Source organism: Pelobates fuscus, chromosome 5 (assembly GCF_036172605.1).
Source record: "Pelobates fuscus isolate aPelFus1 chromosome 5, aPelFus1.pri, whole genome shotgun sequence".
In the NCBI taxonomy this organism is placed as follows: domain Eukaryota; kingdom Metazoa; phylum Chordata; class Amphibia; order Anura; family Pelobatidae; genus Pelobates; species Pelobates fuscus.
Genome location: NC_086321.1, coordinates 309,008,665 through 309,020,900, shown reverse-complemented (window position 1 = coordinate 309,020,900; position 12,236 = coordinate 309,008,665). Strand labels below are relative to the sequence as shown.

Here is a 12,236-nt window from a genome sequence, read left to right as displayed (position 1 = left end):
TGGGCTTAGGGCAGGGTACAAAAATGTAGTATAGCACCCACAAAAATAATCGCTGTAGTTTGCAGATTCAACACCAGAATTCTTTCCTAATCTGTCCCTCACAACTGCAGCATCCTCTCCCTACACTAATAAGAGCTCATGTGACATGCGGCTCTACGTGACTCCAGCTTATATATAGAGGCTGGGTCACATCCTGCACTGGCCAATCACAGCCATGCCATTAGTAGGCATGGCTGTGATGGCGTCTAAGGGTACATGAGTCAAACGCTTGTTGATTGGCTGCCTTTCAAAACACGCCATTAAACACCGAACTCCAACCCGAACATACACTGATATGTCAGTGTCCAGGTCTGGGGTCCAAAAACTGTAATGTTCGGTACAAACCCGATCTTTACAGTTTGGGTTCGTTCAACTCTATTAAATATGTTTCTTGAGAGACACTGTTTGTCATTTTATATATATATATATATATATATATATATATATATATATAGTAAAAACAAATAGAACGTTACCTGCCCTCTGTCCTAAATCCCTATGTTCATTTAAACAAAATGGAGGCTTTTTAGTTTTATTCCAATGGCCATTTGAATACATAAGCTCACCTGCCACGTCAAGGCAAGCCTCAAAAGGTGAGACCTACACTAGCCATTAGATATGATCTGAATGAATTTAATATTCTTCTGGAAATACTTTGTTCTTAACATAGTTCAAAATCACACAAAAAAAAAAAAATGGAAATCAAATTTTTCAACCCATGGAGGTCTGGATTTAGAGTCACACTCAAAAATAAAGTGGAAAAACACACTGCAGGCTGATCCAACTTTGATGTAATGTCCTTAAAGACAAAGACAAGACAAAATGAGGCTCAGTAGTGTGTGTGGCCTCCACGTGCCTGTATGACCTCCCTATAACGCCTGTGCATGCTCCTGATGAGGTGGCGCATGGTCTCCTGAGGGATCTCCTCCTAGACCTGGACTAAAGCATCTGCCAACTCCTGGACAGTCTGTGGTGCAACGTGACGGTGGTGGATGGAGTGAGACATGATGTCCCAGATGTGCTCAATTGGATTCAGGTCTGGGGAACGGGCGGGCCAGTCCATAGCATCAATGCCTTCATCTTGCAGGAACTGCTGACACACTCCAGCCACACAAGGTCTAGCATTGTCTTGCATTAGGAGGAACCCAGGGCCAACTGCACCAGCATATGGTCTCACAAGGGGTCTGAGGATCTCATCTCGGTACCTAATGGCAGTCAGGCTACCTCTGGCGAGCACATGGAGGGCTGTGCGGACCCCCACAGAAATGCCACACCATTACTGACCCACTGCCAAACCAGTCATGCTGGAGGATGTTGCCAAGGTCTAGCATTGTCTTGCATTAGGAGGAACCCAGGGCCAACCGCACCAGCATATGGTCTCACAAGGGGTCTGAGGATCTCATCTCGGTACCTAATGGCAGTCAGGCTACCTCTGGCGAGCACATGGAGGGCTGTGCGGCCCCCCACAGAAATGCCACACCATTATTGACCCACTGCCAAACCAGTCATGCTGGAGGATGTTGCCAAGGTCTAGCATTGTCTTGCATTAGGAGGAACCCAGGGCCAACCGCACCAGCATATGGTCTCACAAGGGGTCTGAGGATCTCATCTCGGTACCTAATAGCAGTCAGGCTACCTCTAGCGAGCACATGGAGGGCTGTGCGGCCCGCCACAGAAATGCCACCCCACACCATTACTGATCCACTGCCAAACCAGTCATGCTGGAGGATGTTGCAGGCAGCAGAACGTTCTCCACAGCGTTTCCAGACTCTTTCACGTGCTCAGTGTGAACCTGCTTTCATTTGTGAAGAGCACAGGGCACCAGTGGCGAATTTTCCAATCTTGGTGTTCTCTGGCAAATGCCAAACGTCCTGTACACGGTGTTGGGCTGTAAGCACAACCCCCACCTGTGGACATCGGGCCCTCATACCACCCTCATGGAGTCCGTTTCTGACCGTTTGAGCAGAAACATGCTCGTTTGTGGCCTGCTGGAGGTCATTTTGCAGGGCTCTGGCAGTGCTCCTCCTGTTCCTCCTTGCACAAAGGCGGAGGTAGCGGTCCTGCTGCTGGGTTGTTGCCCTCCTACGACCTCCTCCACGTCTCCTGATGTACTGGCCTGTCTCCTGGTAGTGCCTCCATGCTCTGGACACTACGCTGACAGACACAGCAAACCTTCTTGCCACAGCTCGCATTGATGTGCCATCCTGGATGAGCTGCACTACCTGAGCCACTTTTGTGAGTTGTAGACTCTGTCTCATGCTACCATTAGAGTGAAAGCACCGCCAGCATTCAAAAGTGATCAAAACATCAGCCAGGAAGCATAGGAACTGAGAAGTGGTCTGTGGTACCTGCAGAACCACTCCTTTATTGGGGGTGTCTTGCGAATTGATTGATTGACTTGGAGTTACATTGTGTTGTTTGTGTTCCCTTTATTTTTTTTGAGCAGTGTATTAGCAATATCATTAGGGAGCGCACATACTAGGTTAATTATTTTTGGACTATTACTGGGCTGCTTCACGGTTTGAGGTAGTCCAGTAATGCATTTCCCTGATGGTTGCCAGTTATATGTATATCATTTTTGTCTGCATGGACCTCCAGAATGCATTTTCTGTGATGTCTTACTTCTGAAACATCCAGAAATAGCTTTGTCTTGCTGATTGCAGTGAGGCTGGCTTTTAAATATCAGTTTTGTCAATGTATTTAATTAAAAAAATTTGGGGTAAACATGTATGATGGAGGAGTAAGATGGCGGAGGTTGTATAAACCCTTTGATTGAAAAGTTAAATTAGTCCTGTTACAACCAGAGGGGATAAATTGCTTTATTTGTCTCATGCTCCTATCCGTAATCTGACAAGAAAAGGGGGCTAGTCAATCCAAAATTTGAAAATATATATATATAGATAAATCCTCCAATATATGAGAACCACCGTATGTAGTCGGGATTTATCTATATATACATATATATTTATATATATGTACCGGGAATGATTTCACTTTTCAATCAAAGGGAGCATACAAACTCCGCCTCATCAAAGCTACCACCCACACTGTATCTAGCAACCGGACACACTCTCCCTTAATAAACCAGTTTATATTTAAAAATATTAAATCATTTGAAGAACTTAAAGGAACACTATAGTCACCTAAATTGCTTTAGCTAAATAAAACCGTTTTAGTGTATAGATCATTCCCCTGTAATTTCACTGGTCAATTCACTGTCATTTAGGAGTTAAATATTTTTGTTTCTGTTTATGCAGACCTAGCCACACCTCCCCTGGCTATGATTCACAGAGACTGCATGAAAAAAAACAAAACGTTTCTCTTTCAAACAGATGTAATTTACCTTAAATAATTGTATCTCAATCTCTAAATTGAACTTTAATCACAGGGTCTATCAAGCTATTAACATAGCAGGGGATAAGAAAATCTTAATTAAACAGAACTTGTAATAAAGAAAGCCTAAATAGGGCTCTCTTTACAGGAAGTGTTTATGGAAGGCTGTGCAAGTCACATGCAGGGAGGTGTGACTAGGGTTCATAAACAAAGGGATTTAACTTCTAAATGGCAGAGGATTGAGCAGTGAGGCTGCAGGGGCATGTTCTATACACCAGAACTGCTTCATTAAGCTAAAGTTGTTCAGGTGACTATAGTGTCCCTTTAATTAAAAAATATTAATTTAGAGCCAATGTACATATTGACCACAAGCATACAAGCATCCTTTTTGTAAAACATAAAACGGTCATGAAAGTAACCTTATTTGCTCCTCATAGGCTTTTTTTTGCTGACACTTTTCATAGTTACTCTGCCCTTGTGATTTGTCATGCTCTACATATTTATTCAGATTCATCAAAATTCATGATGCACACTGTAAATCATTATTTCAAATATTCGGGGCAGCACGTGCATTGGCTTTGCATTATTTATAAGATGAGGCAATGAATGACTGTATATTCGATATATTACATTACTTTACTTTTCTCCTTTCATATTTATTAGATATATTCGACCCATTTGCAACCACTGTATCAGGAAATAGGTCTGGTGGCCTTGATCTGTTTGAAAGTCTTATCAGTTCACATTCTGCATCCACTCCCAGTGTATATCCCTCAGAACAAACTGCTGCACCAGCTACCTCCAACATGGACTTCTTGAATTTAGGTAAGATAACTTACATGCTATATAACCCTTTCACTTCTCAGCCATTGTGAGTCTGTACTGAAGTGAATTTATCACTTTTTTGGTGTGTTCAATAAGATTAACCCCTTAAAACTGGAGGGCGTACCATTACGCCCTATTCTAAGCGGCTCTAAATGCCGCAGGGCGTAATAGTACGCCCTCCGTTTTATTTTTACTTACCCGGTGGGATCGCTGGCAATCACGGTTGGGGGGAGCCCCCCGCGGCACATCCGACATCCTGCAGCCCATGCCGAAAGTATAGGGAATTTAATTTGCTAGCACTATATTTAACCCTATAACTTTCCAAGACACCATAAAACCTGTACATGGGGGGTACTGTTTTATTCGGGAGACGTCACTGAACACAAATATTAGTGTTTCAAAACTGTAAAATGTATTACAACGATGATATCGCCAGTAAAAGTGATGTTTTTTACATTTTTCACGCACAAACCGCACTTACACGGACGATATTATTGCTGTGATACTTTTTACTGTTTTGAAACACAAATATTTGTGTTCAGCGAAGTCTCCCGAGTACAACAGTACCCTTCATGTACAGGTTTTATGGTGTTTTCAAAAGTTACAGCGTCAAATATAAGGCTTGTGTTTCAATTTTTTCACTTTAAAATTTGCCAGATTGGTTATGTTGCCTTTGAGACCCTATGGTAGCCCAATAATGAAAATTACGCCTATGATGGCATACCATTTGCAATAGTAGACAACCCAAGGTATTGCAAATGGGGTATGTCCAGTCTTTTTTAGCAGCCACTTAGTCACAAACACTGGCCAAAATTGGCGTTTTTTGCATTTTTCACACACAAATACTAATGCTAACTTTGACCAGTGTTTGTGACCAAAGGGCTACTAAAAAAGACTGGACATACCCCATTTGCAATACCTTGGGTTGTCTACTATTGCAAATGGTATGCCATTATGGGTGTAAATTTAATTCCTGGGCTACTATACAGTCTCAAAGGCAACGTAACCAATCTGGCGAATTTCATTTTCAAATGTAACGTGCTATATTTGACACTGTAACTTCCCAAAACACCATAAAACCTGTACATAACTTTGCTGAATACAAATATGTGTATTTTATTGCAGTAAAAGCAAACATTATGACATTGACAGTTAAAATGTCATGTAGAACTAAAAAAATTAAAAAAAATCTTATTTTCTCCCATTTTTTTTCATATTAAATTATGTTTCATAGCTAAATATTTGATATTAAATGAAAGCCCTGTTTCCCCTGAATACAATGATATATAATAAGGGTGGGTGCATTTAATATGAAAGAGGTAAATTACCATATTTTACTAATTACATGACGTAAAGTCATGATTTTATAAAGGACACGGAGGCGAATATTATGCTTATCTCTTTCTTTATTATACCTCAGCAGCAAAGAGAAGGTATAAACATTCATAGAAATTTTTTTAACAGGTTCTCCAAGGGTTAACACAACATTATACCCTTAACCAATAGGAACAGTCCATCTATCTATAACTACTCATGTGACCTTTCCTCTCCCTCTTTCTTTGGTCATGCGGAAGCTGTATCTTTATAACTTGAGAAGACACTGGAACACTCTATCCGTTGTGTCGAACTTTCCCATATCCCGAACTTGTAGAAACTTATCCGTGTGAACTGCGGTGACAACTGGTCATCCAGGGCGTCGCTTATTGTGAATTAAGCTGTAATGGGATAGAGAAAAAAGTGGTAAAATGTGCTCTTAGGAACTGTTTGTCACATTGGTAGTGACTAAATCTTACTATATGCATTATTTTCTACAGACTCACTAGTATATAATATCTGTTGTCGTTGTAATCAATCTTATCCTATATAATCGCATTAAATCTAGACAAAAGAAGACACCACGATGACCCTTATTCTACGGTTTATTGGGTGGGAATTTCACTCTTTCGCCGATATAGGCCTGAGATACTTAACGGGTGGGCCATTATTCGCCTCCGTGTCCTTTATAAAATCATGACTTTACGTCATGTAATTAGTAAAATCTGGTAATTTTATTAAAGGACACGGAGGCTCATATGCTAGTCTTATGCTAGTTCAAAGCTGTGCAATGACTGTCGATGATACGTGGTCTGTAGGGTGAAAATAATAGGTCTTCCAGCCTGCATCCCAAGTTGAATACTTTAGATGCCATAGCTCCTCTAGTGGTGTGCGCTCCGTATACGGATGTATCTATGTTTGCGGAGGTCATTATCCACTTCACCCATCGGGCTATCATTTTTGAAGATACTGGCTGGTGTGGTGAATTGATGGCCAGAAATAATTCATGATGTCTAGAGTTTCGAAATGCCTGTGTCCGTGTCTCATATTCCTTGAGGCAGGCTATTGGACATAGGTTTTTGTTGTGAGGGAATGCTGGATACGATACTGATGATGTCGCTGATTTAGTATGTCTGGAAATGTTGAAAGTAACTCCAGTTGGAGTGGACGTGCGTGCGTCGACGTCCAATGCCCTGACATCTGAGACTCTTTTGCAGGATATTAGGCATAAGCGCATGGCCAGTTTCGCTGATAATTGTTTCAGCGTGAGATCAGAGTTCTGTGGCCATTGTTCCAAAAGGTTTAAGACCAGATTCACGTCCCATACTGTACTATATCGGGGTTGTGGTGGTCTTGCCAATCGAACTCCGCGTAAGAGTCTGCACACCAACAGGTGTTTACCCGCTGAGAATCCTTCTATACCCTTGTGTCCAGCGGATATCGCTGACCTGTATACATTGATAGTTTGGTATGCTAGTCCTTGGTCGTATAGGTGTGTAAGAAAACGTAACAGGTGGTTTACAGAGGCACATACGGGATCCACGTGTTGTTCCATGCACCAACCACTCCAGATGTTCCAAGCTTTAGTGTAGGATCTCCGTGTTCCAGGAGCCCAGGCTCCCGCCAGAAGTTCCAGAGTTGTTTGCGGAACATTTGGCACGACCCAGGGTCCCCGGAAATAAGCCACGCCAACAACCTGAGTTGTCCCTGCGTCATCAGAGCGTGTGGGTTCCCATCTGGGTCCGAAAGGAGACGTGGGTTCTCGGGTAGCATTCTGGGAAGGTCTATGGACATCTCCATGAGTGAAGGGGACCAAGGCTGTGCTGTCCAGAATGGCGTTATGAGGACTAGGGATGTCCGTGCGCGGCCGAGGTGTACTAGTGTTCGTGCCAGCAGAGCGAACGGAGGGAACGCGTATAGTCGTTTGTTCGGCCATGGTTGTAGGAATGCGTCCGTAGCTAATGCGTCTGGATCCAGGCTCCAGCTGAAGAACTCTGGGAGTTGTGTATTCAACCGTGACGCAAACAGGTCTATATACATCGGACCCCATAGTGTTTGTAATCGTAGGAACGTCTCTCGGTTCAGGCGCCAATCGCTGGTATCCCGTAGGTGTCTGGAGTTCCAATCTGCTACGGTATTTGAAAGTCCAGGGATGTATTTGACCCGTACTGTTAGGTTGCGTTCCGAGCAAAATTGCCAAAATTCTGCGGCTAGATCTGCTAGGATTTTGGACCTGGTGCCGCCGAGGCGGTTGATGTACTGTACTGCTGATACGTTGCCCATCCTCAAGATGATGGAGCAGTGCGTCGCGGGGCCCAAGAGACTCTTTAGCGCGAATGATCCTGCCATAAGTTCCAGGCTGTTGATATGTAGTGTCCTCTCTGATTGGGACCATCTTCCGCCTGTGGAGGTATGCCCACAGCGCGCTCCCCAGCCCCGTGTGCTGGCATCTGATTCTATTACGCAATCTGGGTTGCTGCCGAAGATTGCTCTGCCGTTCCACGCTTCCATGTGTTGTAGCCACCACTTGAGCTTCTCCTTGGCTGTGTGGTCGAGTGGTACAGAGTCTGAGTAGGAGTGCCCTGAGCGTAGCTGTGCGGCTTTTAGTCTCTGCAGGGCCCTGTAATGCAGGGGTCCTGGGAAGATCGCTTGTATGGAAGCGGAGAGGAGTCCAATTATTCTGGCTAGTTGTCTGATAGTGAGTATTGGACGAGCCAATGTTCTGCGGATCTCCTTCTTGATGATTTTTATCTTTGTGGGTGGTAAGCTTAGGGTCCCTAAGACCGCCCCTATCTCGAATCCTACGAATTCTAGGGACTGGGAGGGGACTAGTACCGACTTCTCCCAGTTGATTAGAAATCCCAGGTTTTGTAGGAGTGTTATTGCCCAAGATAAGTGTTGTTGTAGTAATAGGGCGTCTTGCGCCATGATCAGCATATCGTCCAGATATATGATCATGCAAACCCCTCTGCTGCGCAGCAGCGCAACCACTGGTTTCAACAGTTTTGTAAAGCACCATGGTGCTGATGATAGGCCAAACGGTAGGCACTGGAACCTCCACATCTGAGTGTCCCAACGGAATTGAAGGAGATGTTGACATTCCTTCGCAATGGGGATGGTGAGATATGCATCTTGGAGGTCTAGTTTGACCATCCAATCCCCAAGCCTGATAAGGTCTCGTAGGCAGTGAATCCCTTCCATTTTGAAGTGGTGATATCTTACAAACGCATTGAGCGGGCGTAGGTTGATCACTGGTCTGACCCCACCGCCTTTCTTGGGGACCAGGAACAGGTTGCTCAGGAAACCTGGGGAGTGAGGTGCGACCTGGTAGATCGCTCCCTTCTCCGCTACGAGTGCTATAATTTCCGTTGACACGAGTTCTCTGTCCTGTGGGGTGAATACCATCCACCGTGGCATTGCGGATTGGGTTGGGTCTTTTACGAATTCTACGTGGTACCCTGCTACTGTGTTGAGAATCCAGGCATCAGACGTGAGTCTGTGCCATGCCCCGATAAATTTGGAAAGTCTGCCTCCCACGTGTGAGGTACGAGAAAGGGAGAAGAGGGAGGCACTTACAATTAGGTCGTCGGCCGTATGTGGAACCCCTGTGTCCTCTGGGATGCCACGCTCTGCCCCTGACTGGGAAGAAAGGTGCGGGGGTTCTGGTCTCAGTCTGTGGGAACCTTGGTGTAGTGGGGCCTCGGTAGCCTCGGTGGGAGCCCCGTGATGGACGGCTGGACAGGCGGCCCCGGTACCTGCCAGCCCCCCCAAAAACCTTTAAGGAGAACACCCGTTTCAGGTTTGTTTGCGCCTTATCTAGGGCTGTAAATGTGCTCACGTAATTGCCCAGCTCTTTTACAAAATTGTCTCCGAAAAGGAGGCCTTTTGCCTGGGGTCCAGGCTCGGTTATGGCCATGTTGACCAGCTTAGGGTCTATTTTCATGAGAATTGTTTTCCGCCTCTCAGTACTTAGTGCGGCATTAGAGTTGCCGATGAGGCAAATGGTGTTGTGCCCACTCTCGGATCTCTAAGGGATCTAGCGGTGCGCCACCTGAGAGTGTCGCTTCGACCAAGTCGAAGATTGTTGCGCTGGGGCCCAAGGAGTCAAGCACCTTGTCCTGGCAGTGGCGCAGGGAGTAGTCCAGCCCTTTTTTGGCTTTCCAGACAGCTTTTCCCAGGAACTGGGCAATCTTAGGGTCCACCTCCGTTGTGGCGCAAGCCATAGCGGGGACCGTTTGGCGTGGGCACTCTGCTCTCAGCTTATTCCTGGTCGTTTTATCCAGGGGTTTCCTGATCCTGGACGCTATATATTGGGCCACGTGGTCAGCTGGGAACCAGTCTGTAGACCTAGGGTGTTGTAGGTCGTCCGGGTTAAATAGGTGCTCACCCTGAGGGTCTAGGATGATGGAGTCATCCGTGGCCACCTTACCCGTGCAAGCTGGTGTGATTGCCAGGCTGCGCTCAGGGGAAGAGTTCCCCGATTCCAAAGAGCCGATTACCTCGGACTCACTCATTACCTCCTCTAGGTCCGAACCAGAGTCTGATGTCTCTGTCTGGGCTTTTGCCCATTTCCAAGTCCTCACCGTTTTTGCCCGGCGGGTGGCTCTTTTACGTGGGGGCCCCACGTCCTCAGTAGTGACAGGGTGTGACCTGTCCTTCATGCTGGTTTTGGAGGTGTGTTTGCCCGTATGGTAGGTCTTCTCTTTACACGCCTTCCCACTTAGCCAAGATAGGTTGAGAGGTAGCGGACCGAATTTACACAGACGCCGCTTAGTCTCCCGGTCCCTCCGACCTAGCGAACAAATTGTACACCCTAGAACGCTAGTCTAGACAAGACACCGGTGTCCGGCTAGGGCTATTTACACCAGAACCCCGCCTGACTAACCAAATCAAACGGTCTTACTAAAGAGCGTTCGATTGAGCGGTGTGCCTTTGCTCCTTCCCTCCGACAGAGGGGGCAGATTCCATACACAGATTTAACCCCTTATGGGCCTACCGCACAATCGGTATACCCCTAGTGGGTCCGCCGTCTAAAACAGCGGTCGTCTTACCTCCTCGTTCCTGAACCTGAGTTCACACTCATCGACGGGGACACCCCAGCACTTACTACGTAGAGGCCGATGATCTCCTGGACAACAGAGCAGTGGCGCCAAGACGAAGGGAGGTCCACGCAGAAGTTCAGGGGTGCAGCCGTAGAGAACGTGGGCAAAGATAGACCGTCTCACGCCTCTGCTTCTCAGCTACCTTTGAACGATGAGCTTCCCGGCCAATGCACCAAATGATACCGGAGAAACTGACGGAAGCCAAGCACAGAGAGAGATGGACACAGGTTTCTTCAGGAAGGAAGAGTTTCTTTATTCGGTTCACCGATCGGGACTCAGAGGGACTAATGTCACCAAAATACAACAAGTTCTGAGCCCCGGACAATAGTGCAGGCTCCTTATATAGGCATATAACTCCTCCCATATTAAGCTCCACCCGCACATTCTCTTGACCAATCAATACAAATAAGAATTAACTTCCTGCTTGACCGCATGGCTTGTCCAGCACAATGGAGGAGGGGAATACTATATCCGGTATTCTCGCACATGCTCCGTACACTACTGATCGTATCTTGCCACGTGCAACCAACTGATCGATACATCAGCATATGCACGTACACATGCCACGTGTGAATCTCGGCCTACTAAATTTATTTTTACCGAGATTCCACCACAGTTTGAGTGACCTAGGTTGCCTTTTAGACCGTATGGCAGCCCAGAAATGAAAATTACCCCCATCATGGCATACCATTTGATAAATTAGACATCCCAGGGTATTCAAAATGGGGTATGGCCAGTCTTTTGTAGTAGCCACTTGGGCACAAACCCTAGCCAAAGTTAGCGGGTTTTTTTTGTGGTTTTTTTTGTTTGTTTGTCTTTACATAAAATCTGTACTTTCACTGATAATTTTATTGTTAGTATATCGTTTACTGCCCTGAAACACTCCTAGTTCTGTTCAGTGATGTCTCACGGACACCATGGTACCTCCCATGTATAGGTTTTATGAGGTTTTGGGTAGTCACAGGGTCATATATACAGCTTATTCATTTATGCTTTTTCACCTTGAAATTTGTTAGATTAGTTTGCAGTGTCCAGGCTGCCTTTGAGACCGTATGGCAGCCAAGAAATGAAAATTACCCCCATCATGGCATACCATTTGAAAGAGTAGACATCCCAGGGTATTCAAAATGGGGTATGCCCAGTCTTTTGTAGTAGCCACTTGGGCACAAATCCTAGCCAAAGTTAGCGTTTGTTTTGTTTTTTTTTGCATTTTTCACATAAAATCTGTACTTTCACTGATAATATTATTGTTAGTATATAGTTTACTGCACTGAAACACTCCTAGTTCTGTTCAGTGATGTCTCACGAGCGCCATGGTACCCCCCCCATGTATAGGTTTTATGGTGTTTTGGAAAGTTACACGGTCATATATACGGCTTATCCATTTAGGCTTTATTACATTAAAATTTGGCAAAGTGATTTTCTGGGCCTATATCGCATTTGAGAGAGCATGGCAGCCTGGGTAATAACATCTCCACTATTATGGCATACCATTTTCAAAAGTAGGCAACCCAAAGTATAAGAAATGGTGCATTGCAAGATGTTTGGTCTAACCACTTTATCAGAAATGAAGGGCCCACATAGCGGTAATAGTTTTATTTGTGCTTTTTTCCACACATGAAC

At 45.3% G+C, this 12,236-nt stretch overlaps 1 protein-coding gene across 2 annotated transcripts in view; it reads left to right on the top strand.

Annotated features, from left to right (window-relative positions):
* Positions 1–12,236, top strand: part of GAK (cyclin G associated kinase) — a 621,278-nt gene that overhangs the window by 442,874 nt on the left and 166,168 nt on the right. For both annotated transcript variants that reach the window (XM_063455510.1, XM_063455509.1), the window contains exon 22: positions 4,036–4,197. In XM_063455510.1, the coding sequence (XP_063311580.1) occupies positions 4,036–4,197 (162 nt within the window). The remainder of the gene's footprint in view (positions 1–4,035; positions 4,198–12,236) is intronic.